The 22,406-nt window shown below is 43.1% G+C and overlaps 1 protein-coding gene across 1 annotated transcript in view; it reads left to right on the top strand.

Moving 5' to 3' along the window:
• CCDC102A (coiled-coil domain containing 102A) overlaps window positions 1-22,406 on the top strand; it is a 107,678-nt gene that overhangs the window by 32,744 nt on the left and 52,528 nt on the right. The window contains exons 5-7 of the mRNA XM_056525336.1: window positions 1,692-1,808; window positions 1,893-2,102; window positions 3,226-3,396. Of these exons, the coding sequence (XP_056381311.1) occupies window positions 1,692-1,808; window positions 1,893-2,102; window positions 3,226-3,396 (498 nt within the window). The remainder of the gene's footprint in view (window positions 1-1,691; window positions 1,809-1,892; window positions 2,103-3,225; window positions 3,397-22,406) is intronic.

Raw genomic sequence — 22,406 nt, 5'->3', positions numbered from 1 at the left:
AATGTTTTCCACCAGAACTTTTTGTGATGGAAAACGTGGACTTATCCAAACGTGCAACATGTGTATGGACTTTACTAGAAAACACTGTGTGCATTAACAAAACTACACAGTTATAAGGCTGCATTCACACCTCATTTTCACTGTACGGTTGCCGGATCCTGCTGGGGGGGGGGAACCGGGCACTCCCGTTCCCCTGCCGGACCAGTGCTGAAATCCATTTACTTTAATGAGCCGACCAGAGTCAAACGGTGACTCCGGTCGGCTCATTTTTGACCCGTATCCGAAAAAATGGTGTACAGATCCAGAAAAGCACCTACATTAGAATCGATATTGTCACCCAGCTTGTTCTCATCCCAGAATGACAAAGCGCTGACATGGCTTACGTACAAGGGTTATTATGGTTGTAGTCATTGGAGGTGTACTACCTGTACCCATATGGAAGAAACATACCAGTTCCTCTTGTGTTACCTCAGTGAAGTATAATAATGTCAATTATTTCCGCATACGGCCGAAAAAGCAGCCGACCGGAGGCTGCGGTTCACTCCGGTCGGCTCATAGACATACATTAACTACGGTTCCCGAATACGGCTGAGTGCGGGCGCCGCGATTAAGCCTCGCCCACCCCTCCTCCCAGCCATATACGGGAACCGTAATGACAAACCGTAGTGTTAACCCAGCCTTACCTGTACGAAATGTTCTATGCAGTATGTGGGGCAGGCCCGCAATGCACTGCAAGTGAGGATCACATACCACCTAGCGGGTGTTCAGAATAATGCTGGTATTGTGTCCAGTGTAAGCCAGCACTTCAGAAAAGTACACAGCGGGTGATATTAGCGGATTCAGAGTCTCTGGTATAGAAAGGGTGATCCCAAACAAAAGAGGTGATAATATATGGCATTGCTTCTCTGTAGATATAATCTGTATATATATATGTGTGTGTGGTGTTCATTTGTACTACCAATCAGGTCTATACTCGTCAGTCATGTGATCGACATTGCTTGTTTTAAGATGGAGATCACTTGTATGTTGATGGTCTGTTATTAGGGCTGCAGCTGAAACGTGTTAGACCATACCTGTTTATATGGATGTTGGATTTCATTTTATGAGCTTCCAATAATGTTGCAATTTTTACTGAATGCCCATACAGATTAGATCAGTGCTTTTACAAACTTTTCCTACTGTGCCTCACAAGCCAGAAAATAGACATACTAGGGCCTCACCCCCAGTGGTAGATTTCCATGCCAAGATAAAAATGTTAGATTTTAATATACCCAATTCTTTATTTATAAGCCACCTCCAGCTATCTAAGGGCCCTATTACATGTCCTGACGCATGGTTTAAAGGAGTGCCTATTACACAGCTTGAGAATTGCACAGGGAAGGCCATACTAACAATCGCTGTATCCTTGGTGTAGCCCTCTATTTCCATCCTTCATTGGCTGTGCATTCCCTATTACACAGAAAATGTGCTGCTAGCAAGTGATGCCTTAGCATGGTAAAATGACATGATCAGCCAATAAACAAACAGTTTTCATTCTTCAGCTGATCACTTGCCCTATAACACATTCGGCCAATAATTGCCCTAAGATGTATGGCCACCTCGCCTTTAGGATGTAAACAAACTTGGAATAAGGGAGGTAGCAGAATGACCTTAGGGAAGATTACTGAAATGACTTGTGAATGTTTTCCTAGCTCACCCTACTCAGAGAGCGGCACCAGGATGAGTTAGGTCGGATCTCTGAAGATCTTCAGGATGAGCTTGGGGTCCGCTCTTGCATGGATAAGAAGCTGGCAGAGCTAAGGGCAGAGGTACCTTTCCACTGTTATCACATTCATCACTTGTGCGTCCTGTTCTTGCTTTTTTATGTGGACATCTCTTTGTGGTCTATATAGATGGAGGGGCTCCAGGCGGAGAACGCAGAGGAGTGGGGCCGACGGGAGAGACTTGAGACAGAGAAACTCAATCTTGAACGAGAAAACAAAAAGCTGCGGCTTCAGATCCAGGACCTTGAAGAGATTCTCACCCGCAAGAGAAGACAAACGGCCAGTGCTCTGGACACTGACTTGAAGTCCATACAGGCAGAGCTTTTTGAAAAGAATAAGGTAAGGATAACATGGCATGCAAATTATAAAGTAACTTTTCTGAGTTCCCGCAACACATCCAATTCAATAAAAAAGCCAACACACCCCTACTTTACAGGGAGGTACCGCCTACACACATCGCTAATATCAGGTAGACATCACCTTTCAAAACCTAATATACAGGGAGACACCTCCCACACTCACATGCCTACAATACAGGAAGATGCCTCACACACATCCCTATTATACAAGGAGACACCTCCCACACATATCCCTAATATACAAGGAGATATCTTCTACTTACACACCTAATATACAGGGAGACCTCCACTCCCATGCCTACTATACAGGATGATGCCTCACACGCACCTATTATGAGGAGACACCTCCCCCACACACACTCATTCAGGCAGCCTGCAACTTCTGTTACACCACTATTTTCTCATTGTATCACACACCATTGCTGTGAGCTTTAGTGAGGATGTATTCTGATGCGTACATATAACCCACTCACCTTTATCCTAAATACACCCAATTGTAACCTAGAGAGGTGGATATTACCTGCACTCCGTTAGGGTATATAAAGTGGGCGGCTAGGCAACAGTACCCGGACTTGTTATCTACACATTATAAAAAAAAAAACTGTTTTATATATGGCACATGGTAAGTATGAGAAAACATTGTGCCAAGGAATTTCTGGCTTTAACTATTGGCCGGCACAGTGGTGATGACACTATCATTACTAATGCATTAATGAGCGGACATGAAAGAATGGACTGACAGGAGATCCCTATAACCACATGTTTTATCTAAGGCTCTATATCTCGGAGACAGATCAATAGGACTGCAGTCTCCTCCTCTGCTACATTAATGGCCACCATTACAGCATAACTCACCATCCTCATAAAACTGTCACATTTTATGGTCATGCATGAGTTATTAGAGAAAATGTGTTCCCCTCCCCTGCCGCTGCTGTTATTCTCCTTTCATCTTTCTTCCATATAATGCTTTACTCAGACTGTCCTGTGGCCCCTATTGCCATAACTGTATCCCTGAAGCCCACTACACCTGGAGACATCCAGGTGTGGTCACCTTCATGTTTTCTGCAGCTGCACTGTTTTTTTACTTGACCTTTTAACTCTAGGAACTGTCTGACCTGCGACATAATCATGCCAAGCTGAAGAAGCAACATCACGAAAAATCTGCAGAACTCATTCATTCCAGTCGACGTGTGGAGCAGCTGGAGGGGGAGGTCAAAAAACTGCGTCTTCGAGTAGAGGAGTTGAAGAAGGAACTAGGACAGGCAGAGGACCAGGTAACCTAGTGAACAGCCCACCAGGGGACCAGGGCATTTGTTTTAGGTTTGTCAACGACAAGAACCAGAAACAAAATTTGTCCAAAGTAAAGTGCTGTTATTACTGAACTACATGCCCTGGATATCAGTGGATGTAATGTATTAGTAATATACTTAATATTATTGTTTTACGGATGACAACCATCCTCTATATCATGTCTGAGAGATTGTCACAGCCCCGCCCCCATTACTGACATCACTGGATATAATTACATTGTGATCAGACATGAGACCACACACCTTATACTACAGTCACATCTATTCCATCTATTACTGCTGACAACCATCCTCTATATCATGTCTGAGAGGTTGTCACAGCCCCGCCCCCATTACTGACATCACTGGATATAATTACATTGTGATCAGACATGAGATCACACACATTATACTACAGTCACATCTATTCCCTCTATTACTGCTGACAACCATCCTCTATATCATGTCTGAGAGGTTGTCACAGCCCCGCCCCCATTACTGACATCACTGGATATAATTACATTGTGATCAGACATGAGACCACACACCTTATACTACAGTCACATCTATTCCATCTATTACTGCTGACAACCATCCTCTATATCATGTCTGAGAGGTGTCACAGCCCCGCCCCCATTACTGACATCACTGGATATAATTACATTGTGATCAGACATGAGACCACACACCTTATACTACAGTCACATCTATTCCATCTATTACTGCTGACAACCATCCTATATATCATGTCTGAGAGGTTGTCACAGCCCCGCCCCCATTACTGACATCACTGGATATAATTACATTGTGATCAGACATGAGACCACACACCTTATACTACAGTCACATCTATTCCCTCTATTACTGCTGACAACCATCCTCTATATCATGTCTGAGAGGTTGTCACAGCCCCGCCCCCATTACTGACATCACTGGATATAATTACATTGTGATCAGACATGAGATCCACACACCTTATGCTACAGTCACATCTATTCCATCTATTACTGCTGACAACCATCCTCTATATCATGTCTGAGAGGTTGTCACAGCCCCGCCCCCATTACTGACATCACTGGATATAATTACATTGTGATCAGACATGAGATCACACACATTATACTACAGTCACATCTATTCCCTCTATTACTGCTGACAACCATCCTCTATATCATGTCTGAGAGGTTGTCACAGCCCCGCCCCCATTACTGACATCACTGGATATAATTACATTGTGATCAGACATGAGATCACACACCTTATACTACAGTCACATCTATTCCATCTATTACTGCTGACAACCATCCTCTATATCATGTCTGAGAGGTTGTCACAGCCCCGCCCCCATTACTGACATCACTGGATATAATTACATTGTGATCAGACATGAGATCACACACCTTATACTACAGTCACATCTATTCCATCTATTACTGCTGACAACCATTCTATATATCATGTCTGAGAGGTTGTCACAGCCCCGCCCCCATTACTGACATCACTGGATATAATTACATTGTGATCAGACATGAGATCCACACCCCTTATACTACAGTCACATCTATTCCATCTATTACTGCTGACAACCATCCTCTATATCATGTCTGAGAGGTTGTCACAGCCCCGCCCCCATTACTGACATCACTGGATATAATTACATTGTGATCAGACATGAGATCCACACATCTTATACCACAGTCACATCTATTCCATCTATTACTGCTGACAACCATCCTCTATATCATGTCTGAGAGGTTGTCACAGCCCCGCCCCCATTACTGACATCACTGGATATAATTACATTGTGATCAGACATGAGATCCACACACCTTATACTACAGTCACATCTATTCCATCTATTACTGCTGACAACCATCCTCTATATCATGTCTGAGAGGTTGTCACAGCCCCGCCCCCATTACTGACATCACTGGATATAATTACATTGTGATCAGACATGAGATCCACACACCTTATACTACAGTCACATCTATTCCATCTATTACTGCTGACAACCATCCTCTATATCATGTCTGAGAGGTTGTCACAGCCCCGCCCCCATTACTGACATCACTGGATATAATGACATTGTGATCAGACATGAGACCACACATCTTATACTACAGTCACATCTATTCCATCTATTACTGCTGACAACCATCCTCTATATCATGTCTGAGAGGTTGTCACAGCCCCGCCCCCATTACTGACATCACTGGATATAATGACATTGTGATCAGACATGAGACCACACATCTTATACTACAGTCACATCTATTCCATCTATTACTACTGACAACCATCCTCTATATCATGTCTGAGAGGTTGTCACAGCCCCGCCCCCATTACTGACATCACTGGATATAATTACATTGTGATCAGGCATGAGACCACACACCTTATACTACAGTCACATCTATTCCATCTATTACTGCTGACAACCATCCTCTATATCATGTCTGAGAGGTTGTCACAGCCCCGCCCCCATTACTGACATCACTGGATATAATATAATTACATTGTGATCAGACATGAGACCACACACCTTATACTACAGTCACATCTATTCCATCTATTACTACTGACAACCATCCTCTATATCATGTCTGAGAGGTTGTCACAGCCCCGCCCCCATTACTGACATCACTGGATATAATGACATTGTGATCAGACATGAGATCCACACCCCTTATACTACAGTCACATCTATTCCATCTATTATTGCTGACAACCATCCTCTATATCATGTCTGAGAGGTTGTCACAGCCCCGCCCCCATTACTGACATCACTGGATATAATGACATTGTGATCAGACATGAGATCCACACACCTTATACTACAGTCACATCTATTCCCTCTATTACTGCTGACTACCATCCTCTATATCATGTCTGAGAGGTTGTCACAGCCCCGCCCCCATTACTGACATCACTGGATATAATTACATTGTGATCAGACATGAGACCACACACCTTATACTACAGTCACATCTATTCCATCTATTACTGCTGACAACCATCCTCTATATCATGTCTGAGAGGTTGTCACAGCCCCGCCCCCATTACTGACATCACTGGATATAATGACATTGTGATCAGACATGAGACCACACACCTTATACTACAGTCACATCTATTCCATCTATTACTACTGACAACCATCCTCTATATCAGGTCTGAGAGGTTGTCACAGCCCCGCCCCCATTACTGACATCACTGGATATAATATAATTACATTGTGATCAGACATGAGACCACACACCTTATACTACAGTCACATCTATTCCTTCTATTACTGCTGACAACCATCCTCTATATCATGTCTGAGAGGTTGTCACAGCCCCGCCCCATTACTGACATCACTGGATATAATTACATTGTGATCAGACATGAGACCACACACCTTATACTACAGTCACATCTATTCCATCTATTACTACTGACAACCATCCTCTATATCATGTCTGAGAGGTTGTCACAGCCCCGCCCCCATTACTGACATCACTGGATATAATTACATTGTGATCAGACATGAGACCACACACCTTATACTACAGTCACATCTATTCCATCTATTACTGCTGACAACCATCCTATATATCATGTCTGAGAGGTTGTCACAGCCCCGCCCCCATTACTGACATCACTGGATATAATATAATTACATTGTGATCAGACATGAGACCACACACCTTATACTACAGTCACATCTATTCCATCTATTACTACTGACAACCATCCTCTATATCATGTCTGAGAGGTTGTCACAGCCCCGCCCCCATTACTGACATCACTGGATATAATTACATTGTGATCAGACATGAGACCACACACCTTATACTACAGTCACATCTATTCCCTCTATTACTGCTGACAACCATCCTCTATATCATGTCTGAGAGGTTGTCACAGCCCCGCCCCCATTACTGACATCACTGGATATAATTACATTGTGATCAGACATGAGATCCACACCCCTTATACTACAGTCACATCTATTCCCTCTATTACTGCAGACAACCATCCTCTATATCATGTCTGAGAGGTTGTCACAGCCCCGCCCCCATTACTGACATCACTGGATATAATTACATTGTGATCAGACATGAGACCCACACCCCTAATACTACAGTCACATCTATTCCATCTATTACTGCTGACAACCATCCTCTATATCATGTCTGAGAGGTTGTCACAGCCCCGCCCCCATTACTGACATCACTAGATATAATTACATTGTGATCAGACATGAGACCACACATCTTATACTACAGTCACATCTATTCCCTCTATTACTGCGGACAACCATCCTCTATATCATGTCTGAGAGGTGTCACAGCCCCGCCCCCATTACTGACATCACTGGATATAATTACATTGTGATCAGACATGAGACCCACACCCCTAATACTACAGTCACATCTATTCCATCTATTACTGCTGACAACCATCCTCTATATCATGTCTGAGAGGTTGTCACAGCCCCTCCCCCATTACTGACATCACTGGATATAATTACATTGTGATCAGACATGAGACCACACCCCTAATACTACAGTCACATCTATTCCATCTATTACTGCTGACAACCATCCTCTATATCATGTCTGAGAGGTTGTCACAGCCCCGCCCCCATTACTGACATCACGGGATATAATTACATTGTGATCAGACATGAGACCACACACCTTATACTACAGTCACATCTATTCCATCTATTACTGCTGACAACCATCCTCTATATCATATCTGAGAGGTTGTCACAGCCCCGCCCCCATTACTGACATCACTGGATATAATTACATTGTGATCAGACATGAGATCCACACACCTTATACTACAGTCACATCTATTCCATCTATTACTGCTGACAACCATCCTCTATATCATGTCTGAGAGGTTGTCACAGCCCCGCCCCCATTACTGACATCACTGGATATAATTACATTGTGATCAGACATGAGACCACACACCTTATACTACAGTCACATCTATTCCATCTATTACTGCTGACAACCATCCTCTATATCATGTCTGAGAGGTGTCACAGCTCCGCCCCCATTACTGACATCACTGGATATAATTACATTGTGATCAGACATGAGATCCACACACCTTATACTACAGTCACATCTATTCCATCTATTACTGCTGACAACCATCCTCTATATCATGTCTGAGAGGTTGTCACAGCCCCGCCCCCATTACTGACATCACTAGATATAATTACATTGTGATCAGACATGAGATCCACACCCCTTATACTACAGTCACATCTATTCCATCTATTACTGCTGACAACCATCCTCTATATCATGTCTGAGAGGTTGTCACAGCCCCGCCCCCATTACTGACATCACTGGATATAATTACATTGTGATCAGACATGAGATCCACACACCTTATACTACAGTCACATCTATTCCATCTATTACTGCTGACAACCATCCTCTATATCATGTCTGAGAGGTGTCACAGCTCCGCCCCCATTACTGACATCACTGGATATAATTACATTTTGATCAGACATGAGATCCACACACCTTATACTACAGTCACATCTATTCCATCTATTACTGCTGACAACCATCCTCTATATCATGTCTGAGAGGTGTCACAGCTCCGCCCCCATTACTGACATCACTGGATATAATTACATTGTGATCAGACATGAGATCCACACACCTTATACTACAGTCACATCTATTCCATCTATTACTGCTGACAACCATCCTCTATATCATGTCTGAGAGGTTGTCACAGCCCCGCCCCCATTACTGACATCACTAGATATAATTACATTGTGATCAGACATGAGATCCACACCCCTTATACTACAGTCACATCTATTCCATCTATTACTGCTGACAACCATCCTCTATATCATGTCTGAGAGGTTGTCACAGCCCCGCCCCCATTACTGACATCACTGGATATAATTACATTGTGATCAGACATGAGACCACACACCTTATACTACAGTCACATCTATTCCATCTATTACTGCTGACAACCATCCTCTATATCATGTCTGAGAGGTTGTCACAGCCCCGCCCCCATTACTGACATCACTGGATATAATTACATTGTGATCAGACATGAGACCACACACCTTATACTACAGTCACATCTATTCCATCTATTACTGCTGACAACCATCCTCTATATCATGTCTGAGAGGTTGTCACAGCCCCGCCCCCATTACTGACATCACTGGATATAATTACATTGTGATCAGACATGAGACCACACACCTTATACTACAGTCACATCTATTCCATCTATTACTGCTGACAACCATCCTCTATATCATGTCTGAGAGGTTGTCACAGCCCCGCCCCCATTACTGACATCACTGGATATAATTACATTGTGATCAGACATGAGATCCACACACCTTATACTACAGTCACATCTATTCCATCTATTACTGCTGACAACCATCCTCTATATCATGTCTGAGAGGTTGTCACAGCCCCGCCCCCATTACTGACATCACTGGATATAATTACATTGTGATCAGACATGAGACCACACACCTTATACTACAGTCACATCTATTCCATCTATTACTGCTGACAACCATCCTCTATATCATGTCTGAGGTGTCACAGCCCCGCCCCCATTACTGACATCACTGGATATAATTACATTGTGATCAGACATGAGACCACACACCTTATACTACAGTCACATCTATTCCATCTATTACTGCTGACAACCATCCTCTATATCATGTCTGAGAGGTTGTCACAGCCCCGCCCCCATTACTGACATCACTGGATATAATTACATTGTGATCAGACATGAGACCACACCCCTTATACTACAGTCACATCTATTCCATCTATTACTGCTGACAACCATCCTCTATATCATGTCTGAGAGGTTGTCACAGCCCCGCCCCCATTACTGACATCACTGGATATAATTACATTGTGATCAGACATGAGATCACACCCCTTATACTACAGTCACATCTATTCCATCTATTACTGCTGACAACCATCCTCTATATCATGTCTGAGAGGTGTCACAGCCCCGCCCCCCATTACTGACATCACTGGATATAATTATATTGTGATCAGACATGAGATCCACACACCTTATACTACAGTCACATCTATTCCATCTATTACTGCTGACAACCATCCTCTATATCATGTCTGAGAGGTTGTCACAGCCCCGCCCCCATTACTGACATCACTGGATATAATTACATTGTGATCAGACATGAGATCCACACACCTTATACTACAGTCACATCTATTCCCTCTATTACTGCTGACAACCATCCTCTATATCATGTCTGAGAGGTTGTCACAGCCCCGCCCCCATTACTGACATCACTGGATATAATTACATTGTGATCAGACATGAGACCACACCCCTTATACTACAGTCACATCTATTCCATCTATTACTGCTGACAACCATCCTCTATATCATGTCTGAGAGGTTGTCACAGCCCCGCCCCCATTACTGACATCACTGGATATAATTACATTGTGATCAGACATGAGACCACACACCTTATACTACAGTCACATCTATTCCATCTATTACTGCTGACAACCATCCTCTATATCATGTCTGAGAGGTTGTCACAGCCCCGCCCCCATTACTGACATCACTGGATATAATTACATTGTGATCAGACATGAGACCACACCCCTTATACTACAGTCACATCTATTCCTTCTATTACTGCTGACAACCATCCTCTATATCATGTCTGAGAGGTTGTCACAGCCCCGCCCCCCATTACTGACATCACTGGATATAATTACATTGTGATCAGACATGAGACCACACCCCTTATACTACAGTCACATCTATTCCTTCTATTACTGCTGACAACCATCCTCTATATCATGTCTGAGAGGTTGTCACAGCCCCGCCCCCATTACTGACATCACTGGATATAATTACATTGTGATCAGACATGAGATCCACACACCTTATACTACAGTCACATCTATTCCATCTATTACTGCTGACAACCATCCTCTATATCATGTCTGAGAGGTTGTCACAGCCCCGCCCCCATTACTGACATCACTGGATATAATTACATTGTGATCAGACATGAGACCACACACCTTATACTACAGTCACATCTATTCCATCTATTACTGCTGACAACCATCATCTATATCATGTCTGAGAGGTTGTCACAGCCCCGCCCCCATTACTGACATCACTGGATATAATTACATTGTGATCAGACATGAGACCACACACCTTATACTACAGTCACATCTATTCCATCTATTACTGCTGACAACCATCCTCTATATCATGTCTGAGAGGTTGTCACAGCCCCGCCCCCATTACTGACATCACTGGATATAATTACATTGTGATCAGACATGAGACCACACACCTTATACTACAGTCACATCTATTCCATCTATTACTGCTGACAACCATCCTCTATATCATGTCTGAGAGGTTGTCACAGCCCCGCCCCCATTACTGACATCACTGGATATAATTCCATTGTGATCAGACATGAGATCCACACCTTATACTACAGTCACATCTATTCCATCTATTACTGCTGACAACCATCCTCTATATCATGTCTGAGAGGTTGTCACAGCCCCGCCCCCATTACTGACATCACTGGATATAATGACATTGTGATCAGACATGAGATCACACACCTTATACTACAGTCACATCTATTCCATCTATTACTGCTGACAACCATCCTCTATATCATGTCTGAGAGGTTGTCACAGCCCCGCCCCCATTACTGACATCACTAGATATAATTACATTGTGATCAGACATGAGATCACACACATTATACTACAGTCACATCTATTCCATCTATTACTGCTGACAACCATCCTCTATATCATGTCTGAGAGGTTGTCACAGCCCCGCCCCCATTACTGACATCACTGGATATAATTACATTGTGATCAGACATGAGACCACACCCCTTATACTACAGTCACATCTATTCCATCTATTACTGCTGACAACCATCCTCTATATCATGTCTGAGAGGTGTCACAGCCCCGCCCCCCATTACTGACATCACTGGATATAATTATATTGTGATCAGACATGAGATCCACACACCTTATACTACAGTCACATCTATTCCATCTATTACTGCTGACAACCATCCTCTATATCATGTCTGAGAGGTTGTCACAGCCCCGCCCCCATTACTGACATCACTGGATATAATTACATTGTGATCAGACATGAGATCCACACACCTTATACTACAGTCACATCTATTCCCTCTATTACTGCTGACAACCATCCTCTATATCATGTCTGAGAGGTTGTCACAGCCCCGCCCCCATTACTGACATCACTGGATATAATTACATTGTGATCAGACATGAGACCACACCCCTTATACTACAGTCACATCTATTCCATCTATTACTGCTGACAACCATCCTCTATATCATGTCTGAGAGGTTGTCACAGCCCCGCCCCCATTACTGACATCACTGGATATAATTACATTGTGATCAGACATGAGACCACACACCTTATACTACAGTCACATCTATTCCATCTATTACTGCTGACAACCATCCTCTATATCATGTCTGAGAGGTTGTCACAGCCCCGCCCCCATTACTGACATCACTGGATATAATTACATTGTGATCAGACATGAGACCACACCCCTTATACTACAGTCACATCTATTCCATCTATTACTGCTGACAACCATCCTCTATATCATGTCTGAGAGGTTGTCACAGCCCCGCCCCCATTACTGACATCACTGGATATAATGACATTGTGATCAGACATGAGACCACACATCTTATACTACAGTCACATCTATTCCATCTATTACTACTGACAACCATCCTCTATATCATGTCTGAGAGGTTGTCACAGCCCCGCCCCCATTACTGACATCACTGGATATAATGACATTGTGATCAGACATGAGATCCACACCCCTTATACTACAGTCACATCTATTCCATCTATTATTGCTGACAACCATCCTCTATATCATGTCTGAGAGGTTGTCACAGCCCCGCCCCCATTACTGACATCACTGGATATAATTACATTGTGATCAGGCATGAGACCACACACCTTATACTACAGTCACATCTATTCCATCTATTACTGCTGACAACCATCCTCTATATCATGTCTGAGAGGTTGTCACAGCCCCGCCCCCATTACTGACATCACTGGATATAATATAATTACATTGTGATCAGACATGAGACCACACACCTTATACTACAGTCACATCTATTCCATCTATTACTACTGACAACCATCCTCTATATCATGTCTGAGAGGTTGTCACAGCCCCGCCCCCATTACTGACATCACTGGATATAATGACATTGTGATCAGACATGAGATCCACACCCCTTATACTACAGTCACATCTATTCCATCTATTATTGCTGACAACCATCCTCTATATCATGTCTGAGAGGTTGTCACAGCCCCGCCCCCATTACTGACATCACTGGATATAATTACATTGCGATCAGACATGAGATCCACACACCTTATACTACAGTCACATCTATTCCATCTATTACTGCTGACTACCATCCTCTATATCATGTCTGAGAGGTTGTCAAGCCCCGCCCCCATTACTGACATCACTGGATATAATTACATTGTGATCAGACATGAGACCACACACCTTATACTACAGTCACATCTATTCCATCTATTACTGCTGACAACCATCCTCTATATCATGTCTGAGAGGTTGTCACAGCCCCGCCCCCATTACTGACATCACTGGATATAATTACATTGTGATCAGACATGAGACCACACACCTTATACTACAGTCACATCTATTCCATCTATTACTGCTGACAACCATCCTCTATATCATGTCTGAGAGGTTGTCACAGCCCCGCCCCCATTACTGACATCACTGGATATAATGACATTGTGATCAGACATGAGACCACACACCTTATACTACAGTCACATCTATTCCATCTATTACTACTGACAACCATCCTCTATATCATGTCTGAGAGGTTGTCACAGCCCCGCCCCATTACTGACATCACTGGATATAATTACATTGTGATCAGACATGAGACCACACACCTTATACTACAGTCACATCTATTCCATCTATTACTACTGACAACCATCCTCTATATCATGTCTGAGAGGTTGTCACAGCCCCGCCCCCATTACTGACATCACTGGATATAATTACATTGTGATCAGACATGAGACCACACACCTTATACTACAGTCACATCTATTCCATCTATTACTGCTGACAACCATCCTATATATCATGTCTGAGAGGTTGTCACAGCCCCGCCCCCATTACTGACATCACTGGATATAATATAATTACATTGTGATCAGACATGAGACCACACACCTTATACTACAGTCACATCTATTCCATCTATTACTACTGACAACCATCCTCTATATCATGTCTGAGAGGTTGTCACAGCCCCGCCCCCATTACTGACATCACTGGATATAATTACATTGTGATCAGACATGAGACCACACACCTTATACTACAGTCACATCTATTCCCTCTATTACTGCTGACAACCATCCTCTATATCATGTCTGAGAGGTTGTCACAGCCCCGCCCCCATTACTGACATCACTGGATATAATTACATTGTGATCAGACATGAGATCCACACCCCTTATACTACAGTCACATCTATTCCCTCTATTACTGCAGACAACCATCCTCTATATCATGTCTGAGAGGTTGTCACAGCCCCGCCCCCATTACTGACATCACTGGATATAATTACATTGTGATCAGACATGAGACCCACACCCCTAATACTACAGTCACATCTATTCCATCTATTACTGCTGACAACCATCCTCTATATCATGTCTGAGAGGTTGTCACAGCCCCGCCCCCATTACTGACATCACTAGATATAATTACATTGTGATCAGACATGAGACCACACATCTTATACTACAGTCACATCTATTCCCTCTATTACTGCGGACAACCATCCTCTATATCATGTCAGAGAGGTTGTCACAGCCCCGCCCCCATTACTGACATCACTGGATATAATTACATTGTGATCAGACATGAGATCCACACACCTTATACTACAGTCACATCTATTCCATCTATTACTGCTGACAACCATCCTCTATATCATGTCTGAGAGGTGTCACAGCCCCGCCCCCATTACTGACATCACTGGATATAATTACATTGTGATCAGACATGAGATCACACACCTTATACTACAGTCACATCTATTCCATCTATTACTGCTGACAACCATCCTCTATATCATGTCTGAGAGGTTGTCACAGCCCCGCCCCCATTACTGACATCACTGGATATAATTACATTGTGATCAGACATGAGACCACACACCTTATACTACAGTCACATCTATTCCATCTATTACTGCTGACAACCATCCTCTATATCATGTCTGAGAGGTTGTCACAGCCCCGCCCCCATTACTGACATCACTGGATATAATTACATTGTGATCAGACATGAGACCACACCCCTTATACTACAGTCACATCTATTCCATCTATTACTGCTGACAACCATCCTCTATATCATGTCTGAGAGGTTGTCACAGCCCCGCCCCCATTACTGACATCACGGGATATAATTACATTGTGATCAGACATGAGACCACACACCTTATACTACAGTCACATCTATTCCATCTATTACTGCTGACAACCATCCTCTATATCATATCTGAGAGGTTGTCACAGCCCCGCCCCCATTACTGACATCACTGGATATGATTACATTGTGATCAGACATGAGATCCACACACCTTATACTACAGTCACATCTATTCCATCTATTACTGCTGACAACCATCCTCTATATCATGTCTGAGAGGTTGTCACAGCCCCGCCCCCATTACTGACATCACTGGATATAATTACATTGTGATCAGACATGAGACCACACACCTTATACTACAGTCACATCTATTCCATCTATTACTGCTGACAACCATCCTCTATATCATGTCTGAGAGGTGTCACAGCTCCGCCCCCATTACTGACATCACTGGATATAATTACATTGTGATCAGACATGAGATCCACACACCTTATACTACAGTCACATCTATTCCATCTATTACTGCTGACAACCATCCTCTATATCATGTCTGAGAGGTTGTCACAGCCCCGCCCCCATTACTGACATCACTAGATATAATTACATTGTGATCAGACATGAGATCCACACCCCTTATACTACAGTCACATCTATTCCATCTATTACTGCTGACAACCATCCTCTATATCATGTCTGAGAGGTTGTCACAGCCCCGCCCCCATTACTGACATCACTGGATATAATTACATTGTGATCAGACATGAGATCCACACACCTTATACTACAGTCACATCTATTCCATCTATTACTGCTGACAACCATCCTCTATATCATGTCTGAGAGGTGTCACAGCTCCGCCCCCATTACTGACATCACTGGATATAATTACATTTTGATCAGACATGAGATCCACACACCTTATACTACAGTCACATCTATTCCATCTATTACTGCTGACAACCATCCTCTATATCATGTCTGAGAGGTGTCACAGCTCCGCCCCCATTACTGACATCACTGGATATAATTACATTGTGATCAGACATGAGATCCACACACCTTATACTACAGTCACATCTATTCCATCTATTACTGCTGACAACCATCCTCTATATCATGTCTGAGAGGTTGTCACAGCCCCGCCCCCATTACTGACATCACTAGATATAATTACATTGTGATCAGACATGAGATCCACACCCCTTATACTACAGTCACATCTATTCCATCTATTACTGCTGACAACCATCCTCTATATCATGTCTGAGAGGTTGTCACAGCCCCGCCCCCATTACTGACATCACTGGATATAATTACATTGTGATCAGACATGAGACCACACACCTTATACTACAGTCACATCTATTCCATCTATTACTGCTCACAACCATCCTCTATATCATGTCTGAGAGGTTGTCACAGCCCCGCCCCCATTACTGACATCACTGGATATAATTACATTGTGATCAGACATGAGACCACACACCTTATACTACAGTCACATCTATTCCATCTATTACTGCTGACAACCATCCTCTATATCATGTCTGAGAGGTTGTCACAGCCCCGCCCCCATTACTGACATCACTGGATATAATTACATTGTGATCAGACATGAGATCCACACACCTTATACTACAGTCACATCTATTCCATCTATTACTGCTGACAACCATCCTCTATATCATGTCTGAGAGGTTGTCACAGCCCCGCCCCCATTACTGACATCACTGGATATAATTACATTGTGATCAGACATGAGACCACACACCTTATACTACAGTCACATCTATTCCATCTATTACTGCTGACAACCATCCTCTATATCATGTCTGAGGTGTCACAGCCCCGCCCCCATTACTGACATCACTGGATATAATTACATTGTGATCAGACATGAGACCACACACCTTATACTACAGTCACATCTATTCCATCTATTACTGCTGACAACCATCCTCTATATCATGTCTGAGAGGTTGTCACAGCCCCGCCCCCATTACTGACATCACTGGATATAATTACATTGTGATCAGACATGAGACCACACCCCTTATACTACAGTCACATCTATTCCATCTATTACTGCTGACAACCATCCTCTATATCATGTCTGAGAGGTTGTCACAGCCCCGCCCCCATTACTGACATCACTGGATATAATTACATTGTGATCAGACATGAGATCACACCCCTTATACTACAGTCACATCTATTCCATCTATTACTGCTGACAACCATCCTCTATATCATGTCTGAGAGGTGTCACAGCCCCGCCCCCCATTACTGACATCACTGGATATAATTATATTGTGATCAGACATGAGATCCACACACCTTATACTACAGTCACATCTATTCCATCTATTACTGCTGACAACCATCCTCTATATCATGTCTGAGAGGTTGTCACAGCCCCGCCCCCATTACTGACATCACTGGATATAATTACATTGTGATCAGATATGAGATCCACACACCTTATACTACAGTCACATCTATTCCCTCTATTACTGCTGACAACCATCCTCTATATCATGTCTGAGAGGTTGTCACAGCCCCGCCCCCATTACTGACATCACTGGATATAATTACATTGTGATCAGACATGAGACCACACACCTTATACTACAGTCACATCTATTCCATCTATTACTGCTGACAACCATCCTCTATATCATGTCTGAGAGGTTGTCACAGCCCCGCCCCCATTACTGACATCACTGGATATAATTACATTGTGATCAGACATGAGACCACACACCTTATACTACAGTCACATCTATTCCATCTATTACTGCTGACAACCATCCTCTATATCATGTCTGAGAGGTTGTCACAGCCCCGCCCCCATTACTGACATCTCTGGATATAATTACATTGTGATCAGACATGAGACCACACACCTTATACTACAGTCACATCTATTCCATCTATTACTGCTGACAACCATCCTCTATATCATGTCTGAGAGGTTGTCACAGCCCCGCCCCCATTACTGACATCACTGGATATAATTCCATTGTGATCAGACATGAGATCCACACCTTATACTACAGTCACATATATTCCATCTATTACTGCTGACAACCATCCTCTATATCATGTCTGAGAGGTTGTCACAGCCCCGCCCCCCATTACTGACATCACTGGATATAATTACATTGTGATCAGACATGAGATCCACACCCCTTATACTACAGTCACATCTATTCCATCTATTACTGCTGACAACCATCCTCTATATCATGTCTGAGAGGTTGTCACAGCCCCGCCCCCATTACTGACATCACTGGATATAATTACATTGTGATCAGACATGAGACCACACACCTTATACTACAGTCACATCTATTCCATCTATTACTGCTGACAACCATCCTCTATATCATGTCTGAGAGGTTGTCACAGCCCCGCCCCCATTACTGACATCACTGGATATAATGACATTGTGATCAGACATGAGATCACACACCTTATACTACAGTCACATCTATTCCATCTATTACTGCTGACAACCATCCTCTATATCATGTCTGAGAGGTTGTCACAGCCCCGCCCCCATTACTGACATCACTAGATATAATTACATTGTGATCAGACATGAGATCACACCCCTTATACTACAGTCACATCTATTCCATCTATTACTGCTGACAACCATCCTCTATATCATGTCTGAGAGGTGTCACAGCCCCGCCCCCCATTACTGACATCACTGGATATAATTATATTGTGATCAGACATGAGATCCACACACCTTATACTACAGTCACATCTATTCCATCTATTACTGCTGACAACCATCCTCTATATCATGTCTGAGAGGTTGTCACAGCCCCGCCCCCATTACTGACATCACTGGATATAATTACATTGTGATCAGACATGAGATCCACACACCTTATACTACAGTCACATCTATTCCCTCTATTACTGCTGACAACCATCCTCTATATCATGTCTGAGAGGTTGTCACAGCCCCGCCCCCATTACTGACATCACTGGATATAATTACATTGTGATCAGACATGAGACCACACCCCTTATACTACAGTCACATCTATTCCATCTATTACTGCTGACAACCATCCTCTATATCATGTCTGAGAGGTTGTCACAGCCCCGCCCCCATTACTGACATCACTGGATATAATTACATTGTGATCAGACATGAGACCACACACCTTATACTACAGTCACATCTATTCCATCTATTACTGCTGACAACCATCCTCTATATCATGTCTGAGAGGTGTCACAGCCCCGCCCCCATTACTGACATCACTGGATATAATTACATTGTGATCAGACATGAGACCACACACCTTATACTACAGTCACATCTATTCCATCTATTACTGCTGACAACCATCCTCTATATCATGTCTGAGAGGTTGTCACAGCCCCGCCCCCATTACTGACATCACTGGATATAATTACATTGTGATCAGACATGAGACCACACCCCTTATACTACAGTCACATCTATTCCATCTATTACTGCTGACAACCATCCTCTATATCATGTCTGAGAGGTTGTCACAGCCCCGCCCCCATTACTGACATCACTGGATATAATTCCATTGTGATCAGACATGAGATCCACACCTTATACTACAGTCACATCTATTCCATCTATTACTGCTGACAACCATCCTCTATATCATGTCTGAGAGGTTGTCACAGCCCCGCCCCCATTACTGACATCACTGGATATAATTACATTGTGATCAGACATGAGATCCACACCCCTTATACTACAGTCACATCTATTCCATCTATTACTGCTGACAACCATCCTCTATATCATGTCTGAGAGGTTGTCACAGCCCCGCCCCCATTACTGACATCACTGGATATAATTACATTGTGATCAGACATGAGACCACACACCTTATACTACAGTCACATCTATTCCATCTATTACTGCTGACAACCATCCTCTATATCATGTCTGAGAGGTTGTCACAGCCCCGCCCCCATTACTGACATCACTGGATATAATGACATTGTGATCAGACATGAGATCACACACCTTATACTACAGTCACATCTATTCCATCTATTACTGCTGACAACCATCCTCTATATCATGTCTGAGAGGTTGTCACAGCCCCGCCCCCATTACTGACATCACTAGATATAATTACATTGTGATCAGACATGAGATCACACACATTATACTACAGTCACATCTATTCCATCTATTACTGCTGACAACCATCCTCTATATCATGTCTGAGAGGTTGTCACAGCCCCGCCCCCATTACTGACATCACTGGATATAATTACATTGTGATCAGACATGAGACCACACCCCTTATACTACAGTCACATCTATTCCATCTATTACTGCTGACAACCATCCTCTATATCATGTCTGAGAGGTGTCACAGCCCCGCCCCCCATTACTGACATCACTGGATATAATTATATTGTGATCAGACATGAGATCCACACACCTTATACTACAGTCACATCTATTCCATCTATTACTGCTGACAACCATCCTCTATATCATGTCTGAGAGGTTGTCACAGCCCCGCCCCCATTACTGACATCACTGGATATAATTACATTGTGATCAGACATGAGATCCACACACCTTATACTACAGTCACATCTATTCCCTCTATTACTGCTGACAACCATCCTCTATATCATGTCTGAGAGGTTGTCACAGCCCCGCCCCCATTACTGACATCACTGGATATAATTACATTGTGATCAGACATGAGACCACACCCCTTATACTACAGTCACATCTATTCCATCTATTACTGCTGACAACCATCCTCTATATCATGTCTGAGAGGTTGTCACAGCCCCGCCCCCATTACTGACATCACTGGATATAATTACATTGTGATCAGACATGAGACCACACACCTTATACTACAGTCACATCTATTCCATCTATTACTGCTGACAACCATCCTCTATATCATGTCTGAGAGGTTGTCACAGCCCCGCCCCATTACTGACATCACTGGATATAATTATATTGTGATCAGACATGAGATCACACCCCTTATACTACAGTCACATCTATTCCATCTATTACTGCTGACAACCATCCTCTATATCATGTCTGAGAGGTTGTCACAGCCCCGCCCCCATTACTGACATCACTGGATATAATATAATTACATTGTGATCAGACATGAGACCACACACCTTATACTACAGTCACATCTATTCCATCTATTACTACTGACAACCATCCTCTATATCATGTCTGAGAGGTTGTCACAGCCCCGCCCCCATTACTGACATCACTGGATATAATGACATTGTGATCAGACATGAGATCCACACCCCTTATACTACAGTCACATCTATTCCATCTATTATTGCTGACAACCATCCTCTATATCATGTCTGAGAGGTTGTC

This window comes from Hyla sarda, chromosome 6 (genome assembly GCF_029499605.1).
Source record: "Hyla sarda isolate aHylSar1 chromosome 6, aHylSar1.hap1, whole genome shotgun sequence".
NCBI lineage: Eukaryota > Metazoa > Chordata > Amphibia > Anura > Hylidae > Hyla > Hyla sarda.
The sequence above is the reverse complement of the archived record's forward strand: the minus strand, read 5'-3'. Positions and strand labels throughout refer to the sequence as shown.